Source organism: Diplotaxodon limnothrissa, linkage group LG13 (assembly GCF_057381915.1).
Source record: "Diplotaxodon limnothrissa isolate DT_005_m linkage group LG13, D_limnothrissa_male_GT1.1, whole genome shotgun sequence".
NCBI lineage: Eukaryota > Metazoa > Chordata > Actinopteri > Cichliformes > Cichlidae > Diplotaxodon > Diplotaxodon limnothrissa.
Genome location: NC_140608.1, coordinates 34,462,493 through 34,486,032, shown reverse-complemented (window position 1 = coordinate 34,486,032; position 23,540 = coordinate 34,462,493). Strand labels below are relative to the sequence as shown.

Sequence of the window (23,540 nt, the reverse complement as noted above, 5' to 3'; positions counted from 1 at the left end):
CCGGAATGTTCAGAGTTCCGGAATGCACCAAGGTTCCGGAATGCACCAAGGTTCCGGAATGTTCGGAATTCCGGAATGTTCAGAGTTCCGGAATGCACCAAAGTTCCGGAATGTTCAGAGTTCCGGAATGTTCAGAGTTCCGGAATGCACCAAGGTTCCGGAATGTTCAGAGTTCCGGAATGCACCAAGGTTCCGGAATGTTCAGAGTTCCGGAATGTTCAGAGTTCCGGAATGCACCAAGGTTCCGGAATGTTCGGAATTCCGGAATGTTCGAAATTCCGGAATGTTCAGAGTTCCGGAATGCACCAAGGTTCCGGAATGTTCGGAATTCCAGAATGTTCAGAGTTCCGGAATGTTCAGAGTTCCGGAATGTTCAGAGTTCCGGAATGCACCAAGGTTCCGGAATGTTCGGAATTCCGGAATGCACCAAGCTTCCGGAATGCACCAAGGTTCCGGAATGTTCGGAATTCCGGAATGTTCAGAGTTCCGGAATGCACCAAGGTTCCGGAATGTTCGGAATTCCAGAATGTTCAGAGTTCCGGAATGTTCAGAGTTCCGGAATGTTCAGAGTTCCGGAATGCACCAAGGTTCCGGAATGTTCGGAATTCCGGAATGCACCAAGGTTCCGGAATGCACCAAGGTTCCGGAATGTTCGGAATTCCGGAATGTTCAGAGTTCCGGAATGCACCAAGGTTCCGGAATGCACCAAGGTTCCGGAATGTTCGGAATTCCGGAATGTTCAGAGTTCCGGAATGCACCAAGGTTCCGGAATGTTCGGAATTCCGGAATGTTCAGAGTTCCGAAATGTTCAGAGTTCCGGAATGTTCAGAGTTCCGGAATGCACCAAGGTTCCGGAATGCACCAAGGTTCCGGAATGCACCAAGGTTCCGGAATGTTCGGAATTCCGGAATGTTCAGAGTTCCGGAATGCACCAAGGTTCCGGAATGTTCGGAATTCCGGAATGTTCAGAGTTCCGGAATGCACCAAGGTTCCGGAATGCACCAAGGTTCCGGAATGTTCGGAATTCCGGAATGTTCGGAATTCCAGAATGTTCAGAGTTCTGGAATGCACAAAGGTTCAGGAATGTTCGGAATTCCGGAATGTTCAGAGTTCCGGAATGTTCAGAGTTCCGGAATGCACCAAGGTTCCGGAATGTTCGGAATTCCGGAATGTTCAGAGTTCCGGAATGCACCAAGGTTCCGGAATGCACCAAGGTTCCGGAATGTTCGGAATTCCGGAATGTTCAGAGTTCCGGAATGCATCAAGGTTCCGGAATGTTCGGAATTCCGGAATGTTCGGAATTCCGGAATGTTCAGAGTTCCGGAATGCACCAAGGTTCCGGAATGCACCAAGGTTCCGGAATGTTCGGAATTCCGGAATGTTCGGAATTCCGGAATGTTCGGAATTCCGGAATGTTCAGAGTTCCGGAATGCACCAAGGTTCCGGAATGTTCGGAATTCCGGAATGTTCGGAATTCCGGAATGTTCAGAGTTCCGGAATGTTCAGAGTTCCGGAATGCACCAAGGTTCCGGAATGTTCGGAATTCCGGAATGTTCAGAGTTCCGGAATGTTCAGAGTTCCGGAATGCACCAAGGTTCCGGAATGCACCAAGGTTCCGGAATGTTCGGAATTCCGGAATGTTCAGAGTTCCGGAATGCATCAAGGTTCCGGAATGTTCGGAATTCCGGAATGTTCGGAATTCCGGAATGTTCAGAGTTCCGGAATGCACCAAGGTTCCGGAATGTTCGGAATTCCGGAATGTTCGGAATTCCGGAATGTTCAGAGTTCCGGAATGCACCAAGGTTCCGGAATGCACCAAGGTTCCGGAATGTTCGGATTTCTGGAATGTTCGGAATTCCGGAATGTTCAGAGTTCCGGAATGCACCAAGGTTCCGGAATGCACCAAGGTTCCGGAATGTTCGGAATTCCGGAATGTTCAGAGTTCCGGAATGCACCAAGGTTCCGGAATGTTCGGAATTCCAGAATGTTCAGAGTTCCGGAATGTTCAGAGTTCCGGAATGTTCAGAGTTCCGGAATGCACCAAGGTTCCGGAATGTTCGGAATTCCGGAATGCACCAAGGTTCCGGAATGCACCAAGGTTCCGGAATGTTCGGAATTCCGGAATATTCAGAGTTCCGGAATGCACCAAGGTTCCGGAATGCACCAAGGTTCCGGAATGTTCGGAATTCCGGAATGTTCAGAGTTCCGGAATGCACCAAGGTTCCGGAATGTTCGGAATTCCGGAATGTTCGGAATTCCGGAATGTTCAGAGTTCCGGAATGCACCAAGGTTCCGGAATGTTCGGAATTCCGGAATGTTCGGAATTCCGGAATGTTCAGAGTTCCGGAATGCACCAAGGTTCCGGAATGCACCAAGGTTCCGGAATGTTCGGAATTCCGGAATGTTCAGAGTTCCGGAATGCACCAAGGTTCCGGAATGTTCGGAATTCCGGAATGTTCGGAATTCCGGAATGTTCAGAGTTCCGGAATGTTCGGAATTCCGGAATGCACCAAGTTTCCGGAATGTTCGGAATTCCGGAATGTTCAGAGTTCCGGAATGCACCAAGGTTCCGGAATGTTCGGAATTCCGGAATGCACCAAGGTTCCGGAATGTTCGGAATTCCGGAATGCACCAAGGTTCCGGAATGTTCGGAATTCCGGAATGTTCGGAATTCCGGAATGTTCGGAATTCCGGAATGTTCAGAGTTCCGGAATGCACCAAGGTTCCGGAATGTTCAGAGTTCCGGAATGTTCAGAGTTCCGGAATGCACCAAGGTTCTGGAATGTTCAGAGTTCCGGAATGTTCAGAGTTCCGGAATGTTCAGAGTTCCGGAATGCACCAAGGTTCCGGAATGTTCGGAATTCCGGAATGTTCAGAGTTCCGGAATGCACCAAGGTTCCGGAATGCACCAAGGTTCCGGAATGTTCGGAATTCCGGAATGTTCAGAGTTCCGGAATGTTCAGAGTTCCGGAATGCACCAAGGTTCCGGAATGTTCGGAATTCCGGAATGCACCAAGGTTCCGGAATGTTCAGAGTTCCGGAATGTTCAGAGTTCCGGAATGCACCAAGGTTCTGGAATGTTCAGAGTTCCGGAATGTTCAGAGTTCCGGAATGTTCAGAGTTCCGGAATGCACCAAGGTTCCGGAATGTTCGGAATTCCGGAATGTTCAGAGTTCCGGAATGCACCAAGGTTCCGGAATGCACCAAGGTTCCGGAATGTTCGGAATTCCGGAATGTTCAGAGTTCCGGAATGTTCAGAGTTCCGGAATGCACCAAGGTTCCGGAATGCACCAAGGTTCCGGAATGTTCGGAATTCCGGAATGTTCAGAGTTCCGGAATGCACCAAGGTTCCGGAATGTTCGGAATTCCGGAATGTTCGGAATTCCGGAATGTTCAGAGTTCCGGAATGCACCAAGGTTCCGGAATGCACCAAGGTTCCGGAATGTTCGGAATTCCGGAATGTTCAGAGTTCCGGAATGCACCAAAGTTCCGGAATGTTCAGAGTTCCGGAATGTTCAGAGTTCCGGAATGCACCAAGGTTCCGGAATGTTCAGAGTTCCGGAATGCACCAAGGTTCCGGAATGTTCAGAGTTCCGGAATGTTCAGAGTTCCGGAATGCACCAAGGTTCCGGAATGTTCGGAATTCCGGAATGTTCGGAATTCCGGAATGTTCAGAGTTCCGGAATGCACCAAGGTTCCGGAATGTTCGGAATTCCAGAATGTTCAGAGTTCCGGAATGTTCAGAGTTCCGGAATGTTCAGAGTTCCGGAATGCACCAAGGTTCCGGAATGTTCGGAATTCCGGAATGCACCAAGCTTCCGGAATGCACCAAGGTTCCGGAATGTTCGGAATTCCGGAATGTTCAGAGTTCCGGAATGCACCAAGGTTCCGGAATGTTCGGAATTCCAGAATGTTCAGAGTTCCGGAATGTTCAGAGTTCCGGAATGTTCAGAGTTCCGGAATGCACCAAGGTTCCGGAATGTTCGGAATTCCGGAATGCACCAAGGTTCCGGAATGCACCAAGGTTCCGGAATGTTCGGAATTCCGGAATGTTCAGAGTTCCGGAATGCACCAAGGTTCCGGAATGCACCAAGGTTCCGGAATGTTCGGAATTCCGGAATGTTCAGAGTTCCGGAATGCACCAAGGTTCCGGAATGTTCGGAATTCCGGAATGTTCAGAGTTCCGAAATGTTCAGAGTTCCGGAATGTTCAGAGTTCCGGAATGCACCAAGGTTCCGGAATGCACCAAGGTTCCGGAATGCACCAAGGTTCCGGAATGTTCGGAATTCCGGAATGTTCAGAGTTCCGGAATGCACCAAGGTTCCGGAATGCACCAAGGTTCCGGAATGTTCAGAGTTCCGGAATGCACCAAGGTTCCGGAATGTTCGGAATTCCGGAATGTTCAGAGTTCCGGAATGAACCAAGGTTCCGGAATGTTCGGAATTCCGGAATGTTCAGAGTTCCGGAATGTTCAGAGTTCCGGAATGTTCAGAGTTCCGGAATGCACCAAGGTTCCGGAATGTTCGGAATTCCGGAATGTTCGGAATTCCGGAATGTTCAGAGTTCCGGAATGCACCAAGGTTCCGGAATGCACCAAGGTTCCGGAATGTTCGGAATTCCGGAATGCACCAAGGTTCCGGAATGCACCAAGGTTCCGGAATGTTCGGAATTCCGGAATGTTCGGAATTCCGGAATGTTCAGAGTTCCGGAATGCACCGGAATGCACCTGCTCGTTGATGCCATCCACATTACGCCTGGGCCTGTGGTGCTGACCGATATCATGCACATTTCACCAGGGCCAGTGGTGTTGGCTAAGGTCATTCACATTACACCAGGGCCTTTGCTACTGGCTTAGGACATTTACATTACACCAGGGTGTGGTCATGGCTGAGGCCAACTACATTTCACCAGTGCCTGTCTTAGTGCCTGATCCCATCCACAATATACAAAGGCCTGTGCTACTGGCTGATGCCATCCACATTACACCAGGGCCAGTTCTCCCTGTGAGGCCATCTTCACCACACCAGGTTCTTTGTTGCTGGCTGAGGCCATCCTCATTTCACCAGGGCCTGCGTTGCTTGGTCATGCCATCCACATTACACCAGGGCCTGTGCTACTGGGTGAGGCCAACTACATTTCACCAGGGCTTGTGTTGCTGGCTGACGACATCCACAATACACAAGGGCATGTGATACTGGCTGATGCCATCCACATTACACCAGGGACAGTGGTGTTGGCTAAGGCCATTCACATTACACCACGGCCAGTGGTGCTGACCAATACCATCCATATTTCACCAGGGAGAGTGTTGTTAGATGAGGCCATCCACATTTCACAAGGGCCTGCATTGCTGGCTCATGCCATCCACATAACAACAGGGCCTGTGCTACTGGCTGAGGCCAACTACATTTCACCAGGGCCTGTGCTAGTCGTTGATGCCATCCACATTATACCAGCGCAAGTGGTGCTGTCGGAAACCATCCACATTTCACCAGGACCAGTGTTGTTGGATGAGGCCATCCACATTACACCACTGCAAGTGCTTCCATTGAGGCCATCATCAACACACCAAGGTCTGTGGTGCTGGATGAGGCAATCCACATTACACCTGGGCCTGTGGTGCTGACCGATATCATGCACATTTCCCAGGGCCAGTGGTGTTGGCTAAGGCCATTCACATTACACCAGAGACAGTGCTTCCTGTGAGGCCATCTTAACCAACCCAGGGACTGTGCTTTTGGCTGAGGCCATCCGCATTACATCAGGGCCTGTGATGCCGACTTCTACCATCCACATTACACCAGGGACAGTGCTTGCTTTGAGGCCATCTTCACCCCACCAGGGCCTCTGCTGCTCGTTGATGCCATCCACATTACGCCTGGGCCTGTGGTGCTGACCGATATCATGCACATTTCACCAGGGCCAGTGGTGTTGGCTAAGGTCATTCACATTACACCAGGGCCTTTGCTACTGGCTTAGGACATTTACATTGCACCAGGGTGTGGTCATGGCTGAGGCCAACTACATATTACCAGGGCCTGTATTGGTGCCTGATCCCATCCACAATATACAAAGGCCTGTGCTACTGGCTGATGCCATCCACATTAAACCAGGGCCAGTGCTCCCTGTGAGGCCATCTTCAAAAAAACAGGGCCTTTGTTGGTGGCTGAGGCCATCCTCATTTCACCAGGGCTTGCGTTGCTTGGTCATTCCATCCACATTACACCAGGGACTGTGCTACTGGGTGAGGCCAACTACATTTCACCAGTGCTTGTGTTGCTGGCTGACGACATCCACAATACACAAGGGCATGTGATACTGGCTGATGCCATCCACATTACACCAGGGGCAGTGGTGTTGGCTAAGGCCATTAACATTACACCAGGGCCAGTGGTGCTGACCAATACCATCCATATTTCACCAGGGACAGTGTTGTTAGATGAGGCCATCCACATTTCACAAGGGCCTGCATTGCTGGCTCATGCCATCCACATAACAACAGGGCCTGTGCTACTGGCTGAGGCCAACTACATTTCACCAGGGCCTGTGCTAGTCGTTGATGCCATCCACATTATACCAGCGCAAGTGGTACTGTCCAAAACCATCCACATTTCACCACGGTCAGTGTTGTTGGATGAGGCCATCCACATTACACCTGGGCCTGTGGTGCTGATCGATATCATGCACATTTCCCAGGGCCAGTGGTGTTGGCTAAGGCCATTCACATTACACCAGCGCCTTTGCTACTGGCTTAGGACATTTACATTACACCAGGGTGTGGTCATGGCTGAGGCCAACTACATATCACCAAGGCCTGTATTGGTGGCTGATCCCATCGACAATATACAAAGGCCTGTGCTACTGCCTGATGCCATCCACATTAAACCAGGGCCAGTGCTCCTTGTGAGGCCATCTTCACAACACCAGGGCCTTTGTTGCTGGCTGAGGCCATCCTCATTTCACCAGGGCCTGCGTTGCTTGGTCATGCCATCCACATCACACCTGGGCCTGTGGTGCTGACATATATCATGCACATTTCCCAGGGCCAGTGGTGTTGGCTAAGGCCATTCACATTACACCAGAGACAGTGCTTCCTGTGAGGCCATCTTAACCAAACAGGGACTGTGATTTTGGCTGATGCCATCCGCATTACATCAGGGCCTTTGATGCCGACTTCTACCATCCACATTACACCAGGGACAGTGCCTGCTTTGAGGCCATCTTCACCCCACCAGGGCCTCTGCTGCTCGTTGATGCCATCCACATTACGCCTGGGCCTGTGGTGCTGACCGATATCATGCACATTTCACCAGGGCCAGTGGTGTTGGCTAAGGTCATTCACATTACACCAGGGCCTTTGCTACTGGCTTAGGACATTTACATTACACCAGGGTGTGGTCATGGCTGAGGCCAACTACATATCACCAGGGCCTGTTTTGGTGGCTGATCCCATCCACAATATACAAAGGCCTGTGCTACTGGCTGATGCCATCCACATTAAACCAGGGCCAGTGCTCCCTGTGAGGCCATCTTCAAAAAAACCAGGGCCTTTGTTGCTGGCTGAGGCCATCCTCATTTCACCAGGGCTTGCGTTGCTTGGTCATGTCATCCACATTACACCAGGGCCTGTGCTACTGGGTGAGGCCAACTACATTTCACCAGTGCTTGTGTTGCTGGCTGACGACATCCACAATACACAAGGGCATGTGATACTGGCTGATGCCATCCACATTACACCAGGGGCAGTGGTGTTGGCTAAGGCCATTCACATTACACCAGGGCTAGTGGTGCTGACCAATACCATCCATATTTCACCAGGGACAGTGTTGTTAGATGAGGCCATCCACATTTCACAAGGGCCTGCATTGCTGGCTCATGCCATCCACATAACAACAGGGCCTGTGCTACTGGCTGAGGCCAACTACATTTCACCAGGGCCAGTGCTAGTCGTTGATGCCATCCACATTATACCAGCGCAAGTGGTGCTGTCCAAAACCATCCATATTTCACCACGGCCAGTGTTGTTGGATGAGGCCATCCACATTACACCTGGGCCTGTGGTGCTGACCGATATCATGCACATTTCCCAGGGCCAGTGGTGTCTGCTAAGGCCATTCACATTACACCATAGACAGTGCTTCCTGTGAGGCCATCTTAACCAAACCAGGGACTGTGCATTTGGCTGAGGCTATCCGCATTACATCAGGGCCTGTGATGCCGACTTCTACCATCCACATTACACCAGGGACAGTGCTTGCTTTGAGGCCATCTTCACCCCACCAGGGCCTCTGCTGCTCGTTGATGCCATCCACATTATGCCTGGGCCTGTGGTGCTGACCGATATCATGCACATTTCACCAGGGCCAGTGGTGTTGGCTAAGGCCATTCACATTACACCAGGGCCAGTGATGCTGACCAATACCATCCATATTTCACCAGGGACAGTGCTTGCTTTGAGGCCATCTTCACCCCACCAGGGCCTCTGCTGCTCGTTGATGCCATCCACATTATGCCTGGGCCTGTGGTGGTGACCGATATCATGCACATTTCACCAGGGCCAGTGGTGTTGGCTAAGGTCATTCACATTACACCAGGGCCTTTGCTACTGGCTTAGGACATTTACATTACACCAGGGTGTGGTCATGGCTGAGGCCGACTACATATCACCAGGGCCTGTATTGGTGCCTGATCCCATCCACAATATACAAAGGCCTGTGCTACTGCCTGATGCCATCCACATTAAACCAGGGCCAGTGCTCCCTCTGAGGCCATCTTCACAACACCAGGGCCTGTGCTACTGGCTGAGGCCAACTACATTTCACCAGGGCCTGTGCTAGTCGTTGATGCCATCCACATTATACCAGCGCAAGTGGTGCTGTCCAAAACCATCCATATTTCACCACGGCCAGTGTTGTTGGATGAGGCCATCCACATTACACCACTGGCCCTGTGGTGCTGACCGATATCATGCACATTTCCCAGGGCCAGTGGTGTTGGCTAAGGCCATTCACATTACACCAGAGACAGTGCTTCCTGTGAGGCCATCTTAACCAAACCAGGGACTGTGCTTTTGGCTGAGGCCATCCGCATTACATCAGGGCCTGTGATGCCGATTTCTACCATCCACATTACACCAGGGACAGTGCTTCCTTTGAGGCCATCTTCACCTCACCAGGGCCTCTGCTGCTCGTTGATGCCATCCACATTACGCCTGGGCCTGTGGTGCTGACCGATATCATGCACATTTCACCAGGGCCAGTGGTGTTGGCTAAGGTCATTCACATTACACCAGGGCCTTTGCTACTGGCTTAGGACATTTACATTACACCAGGGTGTGGTCATGGCTGAGGCCAACTACATATCACCAGGGCCTGTATTGGTGCTTGATCCCATCCACAATATACAAAGGCCTGTGCTACTGGCTGATGCCATCCACATTAAACCAGGGCCAGTGCTCCCTGTGAGGCCATCTTCACCACACCAGGGCCTTTGTTGCTGGCTGAGGCCATCCTCATTTCACCAGGGCCTGCGTTGCTTGGTCATGCCATCCACATTACACCCGGGACTCTGCTACTGGGTGAGGCCAACTACATTTCACCAGTGCTTGTGTTGCTGGCTGACGACATCCACAATACACAAGGGCATGTGATACTGGCTGATGCCATCCACATTACACCAGGGGCAGTGGTGTTGGCTAAGGCCATTCACATTACACCAGGGCCAGTGGTGCTGACCAATACCATCCATATTTCACCAGGGACAGTGTTGTTAGATGAGGCCATCCACATTTCACAAGGGCCTGCATTGCTGGCTTATGCCATCCACATAACAACAGAGCCTGTGCTACTGGCTGAGGCCAACTACATTTCACCAGGGCCTGTGCTAGTCGTTGATGCCATCCACATTATACCAGCGCAAGTGGTGCTGTCCAAAACCATCCATATTTCACCACGGCCAGTGTTGTTGGATGAGGCCATCCACATTACACCACTGGCCCTGTGGTGCTGACCGATATCATGCACATTTCCCAGGGCCAGTGGTGTTGGCTAAGGCCATTCACATTACACCAGAGACAGTGCTTCCTGTGAGGCCATCTTAACCAAACCAGGGACTGTGCTTTTGGCTGAGGCCATCTGCATTACATCAGGGCCTGTGATGCTGACTTCTACCATCCACATTACACCAGGGACAGTGCTTCCTTTGAGGCCATCTTCACCCCACCAGGGCCTCTGCTGCTCGTTGATGCCATTCACATTACGCCTGGGCCTGTGGTGCTGACCGATATCATGCACATTTCACCAGGGCCAGTGGTGTTGGCTAAGGTCATTCACATTACACCAGGGCCTTTGTTACTGGCTTAGGACATTTACATTACACCAGGGTGTGGTCATGGCTGAGGCCAACTACATATCACCAGGGCCTTTATTGGTGCCTGATCCCATCCACAATATACAAAGGCCTGTGCTACTGCCTGATGCCATCCACATTAAACCAGGGCCAGTGCTCCCTGTGAGGCCATCTTCACAACACCAGGGCCTTTGTTTCTGGCTGAGGCCATCCTCATTTCACCAGGGTCTGCGTTGCTTGGTCAGGCCATCCACATTACACCTGGGCCTGTGGTGCTGACCGATATCATGCACATTTCCCAGGGCCAGAGGTGTTGGCTAAGGCCATTCACATTTCACCAGGGCCAGTGGTGCTGACCAATACCATCCACATTACACCAGGGACTGTGCTACTGGGTGAGGCCAACTACATTTCACCAGTGCTTATGTTGCTGGCTGACGACATCCACAATACACAAGGGCATGTGATACTAGCTGATGCCATCCACATTACACCAGGGGCAGTGGTGTTGGCTAAGGCCATTCACATTACACCAGGGCCAGTGGTGCTGACCAATACCATCCATATTTCACCAGAGACAGTGTTGTTAGATGAGGCCATCCACATTTCACAAGGGCCTGCATTGCTGCCTCATGCCATCCACATAACAACAGGGCCTGTGCTACTGGCAGAGGCCAACTAGATTTCACCAGAGCCTGTGCTAGTCGTTGATGCCATCCACATTATACCAGCGCAAGTGGTATAATGTGCCAAAACCATCCACATTTCACCACGGCCAGTGTTGTTGGATGAGGCCATCCACATTACACCACTGGGCCTGTGCTACTGGGTGAGGCCAACTACATTTCACCAGTGCTTGTGTTGCTGGCTGACGACATCCACAATACACAAGGGCATGTGATACTGGCTGATAACATCCACATTAAACCAGGGGCAGTTGTGTTGGCTAAGGCCATTCACATTACACCAGGGCCAGTGGTGCTGACCAATACCATCCATATTTCACCAGGGACAGTGTTGTTAGATGAGGCCATCCACATTTCACAAGGGCCTGCATTGCTGGCTCATGCCATCCACATAACAACAGGGCCTGTGCTACTGCCTGATGCCATCCACATTAAACCAGGGCCAGTGCTCCTTGTGAGGCCATCTTCACAACACCAGGGCCTTTGTTGCTGGCTGAGGCCATCCTCATTTCACCAGGGCCTGCGTTGCTTGGTCATGCCATCCACATTACACCTGGGCCTGTGGTGCTGACCGATATCATGCACATTTCCCAGGGCCAGTGATGTTGGATAAGGCCATTCACATTACACCAGAGACAGTGCTTCCTGTGAGGCCATCTTAACCATACCAGGGACTGTGCTTTTGGCTGAGGCCATCCGCATTACATCAGGGCCTGTGATGTCGACTTCTACCATCCACATTACACCAGGGACAGTGCTTCCTTTGAGGCCATCTTCACCCCACCAGGGCCTCTGCTGCTCGTTGATGCCATCCACATTACGCCTGGGCCAGTGGTGCTGACCGATATCATGCACATTTCCCAGGGCCAGTGGTGTTGGCTAAGGCCATTCACATTTCACCAGGGCCAGTGGTGCTGACCAATACCATCCATATTTCACCAGGGACAGTGTTGTTAGATGAGGCCATCCACATTTCACAAGGGCCTGCATTGCTGGCTCATGCCATCCACATAACAACAGGGCCTGTGCTACTGGCTGAGGCCAACTACATTTCACCAGGGCCTGTGCTAGTCGTTGATGCCATCCACATTATACCAGCGCAAGTGGTGCTGTCCAAAACCATCCACATTTCACCACGGCCAGTGTTGTTGGATGAGGCCATCCACATTACACCTGGGCCTGTGGTGCTGACCGATATCATGCACATTTCCCAGGGCCAGTGGTGTTGGCTAAGGCCATTCACATTACACCAGAGACAGTGCTTCCTGTGAGGCCATCTTAACCAAACCAGGGACTGTGCTTTTGGCTGAGGCCATCCGCATTACATCAGGGCCTGTGATGCCGACCAATACCATCCACATTTCACCAGGGCCTGTGCTAGTCGTTGATGCCATCCACATTATACCAGCGCAAGTGGTACTGTCCAAAACCATCCACATTTCACCACGGTCAGTGTTGTTGGATGAGGCCATCCACATTACACCTGGGCCTGTGGTGCTGATCGATATCATGCACATTTCCCAGGGCCAGTGGTGTTGGCTAAGGCCATTCACATTACACCAGCGCCTTTGCTACTGGCTTAGGACATTTACATTACACCAGGGTGTGGTCATGGCTGAGGCCAACTACATATCACCAAGGCCTGTATTGGTGGCTGATCCCATCGACAATATACAAAGGCCTGTGCTACTGCCTGATGCCATCCACATTAAACCAGGGCCAGTGCTCCTTGTGAGGCCATCTTCACAACACCAGGGCCTTTGTTGCTGGCTGAGGCCATCCTCATTTCACCAGGGCCTGCGTTGCTTGGTCATGCCATCCACATCACACCTGGGCCTGTGGTGCTGACATATATCATGCACATTTCCCAGGGCCAGTGGTGTTGGCTAAGGCCATTCACATTACACCAGAGACAGTGCTTCCTGTGAGGCCATCTTAACCAAACAGGGACTGTGATTTTGGCTGATGCCATCCGCATTACATCAGGGCCTTTGATGCCGACTTCTACCATCCACATTACACCAGGGACAGTGCCTGCTTTGAGGCCATCTTCACCCCACCAGGGCCTCTGCTGCTCGTTGATGCCATCCACATTACGCCTGGGCCTGTGGTGCTGACCGATATCATGCACATTTCACCAGGGCCAGTGGTGTTGGCTAAGGTCATTCACATTACACCAGGGCCTTTGCTACTGGCTTAGGACATTTACATTACACCAGGGTGTGGTCATGGCTGAGGCCAACTACATATCACCAGGGCCTGTTTTGGTGGCTGATCCCATCCACAATATACAAAGGCCTGTGCTACTGGCTGATGCCATCCACATTAAACCAGGGCCAGTGCTCCCTGTGAGGCCATCTTCAAAAAAACCAGGGCCTTTGTTGCTGGCTGAGGCCATCCTCATTTCACCAGGGCTTGCGTTGCTTGGTCATGTCATCCACATTACACCAGGGCCTGTGCTACTGGGTGAGGCCAACTACATTTCACCAGTGCTTGTGTTGCTGGCTGACGACATCCACAATACACAAGGGCATGTGATACTGGCTGATGCCATCCACATTACACCAGGGGCAGTGGTGTTGGCTAAGGCCATTCACATTACACCAGGGCTAGTGGTGCTGACCAATACCATCCATATTTCACCAGGGACAGTGTTGTTAGATGAGGCCATCCACATTTCACAAGGGCCTGCATTGCTGGCTCATGCCATCCACATAACAACAGGGCCTGTGCTACTGGCTGAGGCCAACTACATTTCACCAGGGCCAGTGCTAGTCGTTGATGCCATCCACATTATACCAGCGCAAGTGGTGCTGTCCAAAACCATCCATATTTCACCACGGCCAGTGTTGTTGGATGAGGCCATCCACATTACACCTGGGCCTGTGGTGCTGACCGATATCATGCACATTTCCCAGGGCCAGTGGTGTCTGCTAAGGCCATTCACATTACACCATAGACAGTGCTTCCTGTGAGGCCATCTTAACCAAACCAGGGACTGTGCATTTGGCTGAGGCTATCCGCATTACATCAGGGCCTGTGATGCCGACTTCTACCATCCACATTACACCAGGGACAGTGCTTGCTTTGAGGCCATCTTCACCCCACCAGGGCCTCTGCTGCTCGTTGATGCCATCCACATCATGCCTGGGCCTGTGGTGCTGACCGATATCATGCACATTTCACCAGGGCCAGTGGTGTTGGCTAAGGCCATTCACATTACACCAGGGCCAGTGATGCTGACCAATACCATCCATATTTCACCAGGGACAGTGCTTGCTTTGAGGCCATCTTCACCCCACCAGGGCCTCTGCTGCTCGTTGATGCCATCCACATTATGCCTGGGCCTGTGGTGGTGACCGATATCATGCACATTTCACCAGGGCCAGTGGTGTTGGCTAAGGTCATTCACATTACACCAGGGCCTTTGCTACTGGCTTAGGACATTTACATTACACCAGGGTGTGGTCATGGCTGAGGCCGACTACATATCACCAGGGCCTGTATTGGTGCCTGATCCCATCCACAATATACAAAGGCCTGTGCTACTGCCTGATGCCATCCACATTAAACCAGGGCCAGTGCTCCCTCTGAGGCCATCTTCACAACACCAGGGCCTGTGCTACTGGCTGAGGCCAACTACATTTCACCAGGGCCTGTGCTAGTCGTTGATGCCATCCACATTATACCAGCGCAAGTGGTGCTGTCCAAAACCATCCATATTTCACCACGGCCAGTGTTGTTGGATGAGGCCATCCACATTACACCACTGGCCCTGTGGTGCTGACCGATATCATGCACATTTCCCAGGGCCAGTGGTGTTGGCTAAGGCCATTCACATTACACCAGAGACAGTGCTTCCTGTGAGGCCATCTTAACCAAACCAGGGACTGTGCTTTTGGCTGAGGCCATCCGCATTACATCAGGGCCTGTGATGCCGATTTCTACCATCCACATTACACCAGGGACAGTGCTTCCTTTGAGGCCATCTTCACCTCACCAGGGCCTCTGCTGCTCGTTGATGCCATCCACATTACGCCTGGGCCTGTGGTGCTGACCGATATCATGCACATTTCACCAGGGCCAGTGGTGTTGGCTAAGGTCATTCACATTACACCAGGGCCTTTGCTACTGGCTTAGGACATTTACATTACACCAGGGTGTGGTCATGGCTGAGGCCAACTACATATCACCAGGGCCTGTATTGGTGCCTGATCCCATCCACAATATACAAAGGCCTGTGCTACTGGCTGATGCCATCCACATTAAACCAGGGCCAGTGCTCCCTGTGAGGCCATCTTCACCACACCAGGGCCTTTGTTGCTGGCTGAGGCCATCCTCATTTCACCAGGGCCTGCGTTGCTTGGTCATGCCATCCACATTACACCCGGGACTCTGCTACTGGGTGAGGCCAACTACATTTCACCAGTGCTTGTGTTGCTGGCTGACGACATCCACAATACACAAGGGCATGTGATACTGGCTGATGCCATCCACATTACACCAGGGGCAGTGGTGTTGGCTAAGGCCATTCACATTACACCAGGGCCAGTGGTGCTGACCAATACCATCCATATTTCACCAGGGACAGTGTTGTTAGATGAGGCCATCCACATTTCACAAGGGCCTGCATTGCTGGCTTATGCCATCCACATAACAACAGAGCCTGTGCTACTGGCTGAGGCCAACTACATTTCACCAGGGCCTGTGCTAGTCGTTGATGCCATCCACATTATACCAGCGCAAGTGGTGCTGTCCAAAACCATCCATATTTCACCACGGCCAGTGTTGTTGGATGAGGCCATCCACATTACACCACTGGCCCTGTGGTGCTGACCGATATCATGCACATTTCCCAGGGCCAGTGGTGTTGGCTAAGGCCATTCACATTACACCAGAGACAGTGCTTCCTGTGAGGCCATCTTAACCAAACCAGGGACTGTGCTTTTGGCTGAGGCCATCTGCATTACATCAGGGCCTGTGATGCTGACTTCTACCATCCACATTACACCAGGGACAGTGCTTCCTTTGAGGCCATCTTCACCCCACCAGGGCCTCTGCTGCTCGTTGATGCCATTCACATTACGCCTGGGCCTGTGGTGCTGACCGATATCATGCACATTTCACCAGGGCCAGTGGTGTTGGCTAAGGTCATTCACATTACACCAGGGCCTTTGTTACTGGCTTAGGACATTTACATTACACCAGGGTGTGGTCATGGCTGAGGCCAACTACATATCACCAGGGCCTTTATTGGTGCCTGATCCCATCCACAATATACAAAGGCCTGTGCTACTGCCTGATGCCATCCACATTAAACCAGGGCCAGTGCTCCCTGTGAGGCCATCTTCACAACACCAGGGCCTTTGTTTCTGGCTGAGGCCATCCTCATTTCACCAGGGTCTGCGTTGCTTGGTCAGGCCATCCACATTACACCTGGGCCTGTGGTGCTGACCGATATCATGCACATTTCCCAGGGCCAGAGGTGTTGGCTAAGGCCATTCACATTTCACCAGGGCCAGTGGTGCTGACCAATACCATCCACATTACACCAGGGACTGTGCTACTGGGTGAGGCCAACTACATTTCACCAGTGCTTATGTTGCTGGCTGACGACATCCACAATACACAAGGGCATGTGATACTAGCTGATGCCATCCACATTACACCAGGGGCAGTGGTGTTGGCTAAGGCCATTCACATTACACCAGGGCCAGTGGTGCTGACCAATACCATCCATATTTCACCAGAGACAGTGTTGTTAGATGAGGCCATCCACATTTCACAAGGGCCTGCATTGCTGCCTCATGCCATCCACATAACAACAGGGCCTGTGCTACTGGCAGAGGCCAACTAGATTTCACCAGAGCCTGTGCTAGTCGTTGATGCCATCCACATTATACCAGCGCAAGTGGTATAATGTGCCAAAACCATCCACATTTCACCACGGCCAGTGTTGTTGGATGAGGCCATCCACATTACACCACTGGGCCTGTGCTACTGGGTGAGGCCAACTACATTTCACCAGTGCTTGTGTTGCTGGCTGACGACATCCACAATACACAAGGGCATGTGATACTGGCTGATAACATCCACATTAAACCAGGGGCAGTTGTGTTGGCTAAGGCCATTCACATTACACCAGGGCCAGTGGTGCTGACCAATACCATCCATATTTCACCAGGGACAGTGTTGTTAGATGAGGCCATCCACATTTCACAAGGGCCTGCATTGCTGGCTCATGCCATCCACATAACAACAGGGCCTGTGCTACTGCCTGATGCCATCCACATTAAACCAGGGCCAGTGCTCCTTGTGAGGCCATCTTCACAACACCAGGGCCTTTGTTGCTGGCTGAGGCCATCCTCATTTCACCAGGGCCTGCGTTGCTTGGTCATGCCATCCACATTACACCTGGGCCTGTGGTGCTGACCGATATCATGCACATTTCCCAGGGCCAGTGATGTTGGATAAGGCCATTCACATTACACCAGAGACAGTGCTTCCTGTGAGGCCATCTTAACCATACCAGGGACTGTGCTTTTGGCTGAGGCCATCCGCATTACATCAGGGCCTGTGATGTCGACTTCTACCATCCACATTACACCAGGGACAGTGCTTCCTTTGAGGCCATCTTCACCCCACCAGGGCCTCTGCTGCTCGTTGATGCCATCCACATTACGCCTGGGCCAGTGGTGCTGACCGATATCATGCACATTTCCCAGGGCCAGTGGTGTTGGCTAAGGCCATTCACATTTCACCAGGGCCAGTGGTGCTGACCAATACCATCCATATTTCACCAGGGACAGTGTTGTTAGATGAGGCCATCCACATTTCACAAGGGCCTGCATTGCTGGCTCATGCCATCCACATAACAACAGGGCCTGTGCTACTGGCTGAGGCCAACTACATTTCACCAGGGCCTGTGCTAGTCGTTGATGCCATCCACATTATACCAGCGCAAGTGGTGCTGTCCAAAACCATCCACATTTCACCACGGCCAGTGTTGTTGGATGAGGCCATCCACATTACACCTGGGCTTGTGGTGCTGACCGATATCATGCACATTTCCCAGGGCCAGTGGTGTTGGCTAAGGCCATTCACATTACACCAGAGACAGTGCTTCCTGTGAGGCCATCTTAACCAAACCAGGGACTGTGCTTTTGGCTGAGGCCATCCGCATTACATCAGGGCCTGTGATGCCGACCAATACCATCCACATTACACCAGGGACAGTGCTTGCTTTGAGGCCATCTTCACCCCACCAGGGCCTCTGCTGCTCGTTGATGCCATCCACATTACGCCTGGGCCTGTGGTGCTGACCGATATCATGCACATTTTACCAGGGCCAGTGGTGTTGGCTAAGGTCATTCACATTACACCAGGGCCTTTGCTACTGGCTTAGGACATTTACATTACACCAGGGTGTGGTCATGGCTGAGGCCAACTACATATCACCAGGGCCTGTATTGGTGCCTGATCCCATCCACAATATACAAAGGCCTGTGCTACTGCCTGATGCCATCCACATTAAACCAGGGCCAGTGCTCCCTGTGAGGCCATCTTCACAAAACCAGGGCCTTTGTTGCTGGCTGAGGCCATCCTCATTTCACCAGGGCTTGCGTTGCTTGGTCATGCCATCCACATTACACCAGGGACTGTGCTACTGGGTGAGGCCAACTACATTTCACCAGTGCTTGTGTTGCTGGCTGACGACATCCACAATACACAAGGGCATGTGATACTGGCTGATAACATCCACATTAAACCAGGGGCAGTGGTGTTGGCTAAGGCCATTCACATTACACCAGGGCCAGTGGTGCTGACCAATACCATCCATATTTCACCAGGGACAGTGTTGTTAGATGAGGCCATCCACATTTCACAAGGGCCTGCATTGCTGGCTCATGCCATCCACATAACAACAGGGCCTGTGCTACTGCCTGAGGCCATCCACATTAAACCAGGGCCAGTGCTCCTTGTGAGGCCATCTTCACAACACCAGGGCCTTTGTTGCTGCCTGAGGCCATCCTCATTTCACCACGGCCTGCGTTGCTTGGTCATGCCATCCACATTACACCTGGGCCTGTGGTGCTGACCGATATCATGCACATTTCCCAGGGCCAGTGATGTTGGCTAAGGCCATTCACATTACACCAGAGACAGTGCTTCCTGTGAGGCCATCTCAACCAAACCAGGTACTGTGCTTTTGGCTGAGGACATCCGCATTACATCAGGGCCTGTGATGCCGACTTCTACCATCCACATTACACCAGGGACAGTGCTTCCTTTGAGGCCATCTTCACCCCACCAGGGCCTCTGCTGCTCGTTGATGCCATCCACATTAAGCCTGGGCCTGTGGTGCTGACCGATATCATGCACATTTCACCAGGGCCAGTGGTGTTGGCTAAGGTCATTCACATTACACCAGGGCCTTTGCTACTGGCTTAGGACATTTACATTACACCAGTGTGTGGTTATGGCTGAGGCCAACTACATATCACCAGGGCCTGTATTGGTGCCTGATCCCATCCACAATATACAAAGGCCTGTGCTACTGCCCGATGCCATCCACATTAAACCAGGGCCAGTGCTCCCTGTGAGGCCATCTTCACAAAACCAGGGCCTTTGTTGCTGGCTGAGGCCATCCTCATTTCACTAGGGCCTGCGTTGCTTGGTCATGCCATCCACATTACACCTGGGCCTGTGGTGCTGACCGATATCATGCACATTTCCCAGGGCCAGTGGTGTTGGCTGACGCCATTCACATATCACCAGGGCCAGTGGTGCTGACCAATACCATCCATATTTCACCAGGGACAGTGTTGTTAGATGAGGCCATCCACATTACACCAGGGCCTGTGCTACTGGGTGAGGCCAACTACATTTCACCAGTGCTTGTGTTGCTGGCTGACGACATCCACAATACACAAGGGCATGTGATACTGGCTGATGCCATCCACATTTCCCAGGGCCAGTGGTGTTGGCTAAGGCCATTCACATTACACCAGAGACAGTGCTTCCTGTGAGGCCATCTTAACCAAACCAGGGACTGTGCTTTTGGCATCTTCAAACCACCAGGGCCTCTGCTGCTCGTTGATGCCATCATTGATGATGGGGCCTGTCCTACTGCCTGATGCCATCCACATTAAACCAGGGCCAGTGCTCCTTGTGAGGCCATCTTCACAACACCAGGGCCTTTGTTGCTGGCTGAGGCCATCCGCATTACATCAGGGCCTGTGATGCCGACTTCTACCATCCACATTACACCAGGGACAGTGCTTGCTTTGAGGCCATCTTCAAACCACCAGGGCCTCTGCTGCTCGTTGATGCCATCATTGATGATGGGGCCTGTCCTACTGCCTGATGCCATCCACATTAAACCAGGGCCAGTGCTCCTTGTGAGGCCATCTTCACAACACCAGGGCCTTTGTTGCTGGCTGAGGCCATCCTCATTTCACCAGGGCCTGTGTTGCTTGGTCATGCCATCCACATTACACCTGGGCCTGTGGTGCTGACCGATATCATGCACATTTCCCAGGGCCAGTGATGTTGGCTAAGGCCATTCACATTACACCAGAGACAGTGCTTCCTGTGAGGCCATGTTAACCAAACCAGGGACTGTGCTTTTGGCTGAGGCCATCCGCATTACATCAGGGCCTGTGATGCCGACTTCTACCATCCACATTTGTCACGTGAGCGGGTCTCTCCGGACCTCTGAGCTCCTCCGGTGGCAGCGCGGGCTCCACAGGCTCGCTGAGCTCCTCCCGCTCACATATCTCCGTCTCGCTGAGCTGCTCCAGCTCCGGCTCGCAGGGCTCCGCAGCTGGCGGTGCGGGCTCCTCCGGCTCGCTGAGCTCCTCAGCTGGCGGTGCGGGCTCCGCTGGCGGTGCGGGCTCCTCCAGCTCGCCGGGCTCCTCCGGCTCGTAGGGCTCCACGGCTGGTCGTGCGGGCACCTCCCGCTCTCTGAGCTCCTGCTCCGCCTCGCTGAGCAGCTCCTCCCGCTCTCCGGGCTCCTGCTCCGGCTCGCAGGGCTCCACGGCTGGCCGTGCGGGCACCTCCCGCTCTCTGAGCTCCTGCTCCGCCTCGCTGAGCTGCTCCTCCCGCTCTCCGGGCTCCTGCTCCGGCTCGCAGGGCTCCACGGCTGGCCGTGCGGGTGTGGCAGCTACTCCCGGTAGACTGGACAGCGATGCAGGGACAGATGGGTGAAATGATGGCAGAGGTGGTCCAGCCGGCATATCGACCTCCAACTGAGGATGAAGGTGAGAGGCTGACTGGACTGAAGACTGAGCTACCAGCTGGGCAGCAGGCTGAGGTGAGGGTGAGATGGCTATTATGAAGGGTGGAGAGGATGAAAATGTTACAGCTGGCTCAACAAATTCCAGGGGTCCAGAGGCAACTGAGACCTCCAGTTTGGCCTCTGGGGAAGCCCTGGGGAGAACCTCCGTCTCCATACGGTCAGACTGAGCCAAAAAGTCATTTGGGTCTGTATGCTCGGAACTCCCCAGCTCCCAGCTTACAGTCTCAGAGGGAACATTTTCTGAGTCTTTGGAGGTACAGCAAACAGTTTCTATTTTCGTGTTTACAGGAAGGGAATTTATAACACCGGCAGAGTCCATTTTACTCACTGTGGCGTCCAGAGCCGCTGGTCCTGAGTCTTCGACCAGCACAGGAGTGAGTGTGGATGTGGTTGAACGCTGCTTGCGAGGACGCCTTCTCCTCCGTGAAGGCGGGGCCGTGTGCATGGAAATCCGCTGTTCATCTGTGTTTTGATTGTCAATGACAGGGTTTATTATTGAAACAATTGAGTCTGGTTTACTCACTGCGGTAATGAGCGCTGTCGGTCCGTTGCCAGCTGACCGGGCTGAAACCGCAGGAGTGGGTTGCGGCGTAATGGAATGGTGGTGGAGAGTGCGGCATGCCTTCTGTAATGGCGGATCAAACGATTGTGCCGCGAGCATCGACGGGAAAGCCCTCCGCCGACGCGTGAAAAACCAAGCGGCTAGAGTCTCTAGGAGAGCAGCCAAACTGTCCGTGCTCGGGCCACCCAAGCCAAATAATTCAAAACTCGAGCTCTTCCTTAAACTAGTGACCAATTGCCTAAGTTTGTTAATGTCCAAAATGTTCATGGTGAGGGTAGTGGATGTGAGGTAATTGTCAAGGAACACTACCTGTAGGTCCTAGTCCTAGTTTGTACTTTGTTTAGCCATAGTTTTCCCAGTCTATGTTCAGGTTTTCCCTCAGTTGCTATGCTGCCTTGTTCCTTAAGTTTTCGGCCCTAAATAAAGGCTCGCCTTCTGTTAAGTCCGGTTTTTGTGTCCTCACCTCTGTTTGCTCTTGGGTCCTCCACTCACTCCACACGGTCTGCCCCGGTGGCCCGTGACAGGTAGAAGCCTGGTGTAATGTATCCTGGTGTAATGTGGATAAGTTACACCAGGGACAGTGCTTCCGGTGAGGCCATCTTCACCCAACCTTGGCCTCTGCTGCTCGTTGATGCCATTCACATTACACCTGGGAGTTTGATGCCGGCTTCTACCGGTATCACAGGCCGGTAGAAGCCTGGTGTAATGTGGATAAGTTACACCAGGCACAGTGCTTCCCTTGAGGCAATCTTCATGCCACCAGGGCCTCTCCTTCTCGTTGATGCCAACCACATTAAACCTGGGCGTGTGGTGCTGGATATCATGCACATTTCACCAGGGCCAGTGTTGTTGGATGAGGCCATCCACATTACACCACTGCCAGTGCTTCCATTGAAGCCATCATCAACACACCAGGGCCTGTGGTGCTGGATGAGGCAATCCACATTACACCAGGGCCTGTGCTACGTGTTGATACCATCCACATTTCACCAGGGCCATCCAACAGTGGTGCTGGATGAGAACATCCACATTACACAAGGGCCTGTGATGCCGGCTTATACCATCCACATTTCACCAGGGACAGTGAGGCCATCTTAACCACACCAGGGCCTTTGCTGTGGGCTGAGGCCATACACATTACACCAGGGCTTGTGATGACGGCTTCTACCATCCACATTACACCAGGGACAGTGCATCCTGTGAGGCCATCTTCACCCAACCAGGGCCTCTGCTGCTTGTTGATGCAATCCACATTACACCTGGACCTTTGATGCCGGCTTCTACCGGTATCACAGGCCGGTAGAAGCCTGGTGTAATGTATCCTGGTGTAATGTGGATAAGTTACACCAGGGACAGTGCTTCCGGTGAGGCCATCTTCACCCAACCTTGGCCTCTGCTGCTCGTTGATGCCATCCACATTACACGTGGGCCTTTGATGCCGGCTTCTACCGGTATCACAGGCCGGTAGAAGCCTGGTGTAATGTGGATAAGTTACACCAGGAACAGTGCTTCCTTTGAGAGAGTCTTCACGCCACCAGGGCCTCTTCTTCTCGTTGATGCCAACCACATTAAACCTGGGCGTGTGGTGCTGGATATCATGCACATTTCACCAGGGCCAGTGGTGTTGGCAAAGGCCATTCACACT

At 52.5% G+C, this 23,540-nt stretch overlaps 1 protein-coding gene across 1 annotated transcript in view; it reads right to left on the bottom strand.

The window, feature by feature from the left end:
- The window catches only part of LOC146620590 (uncharacterized), a 62,962-nt gene extending 40,968 nt beyond the window's left edge, over positions 1–21,994 (bottom strand). Inside the window, exon 1 of the mRNA XM_085369030.1 lies at positions 20,713–21,994. Coding sequence (XP_085225156.1) covers positions 20,713–21,994 — 1,282 coding nt within the window. The remainder of the gene's footprint in view (positions 1–20,712) is intronic.
- Between the last annotated feature and the right edge of the window lie 1,546 nt (positions 21,995–23,540).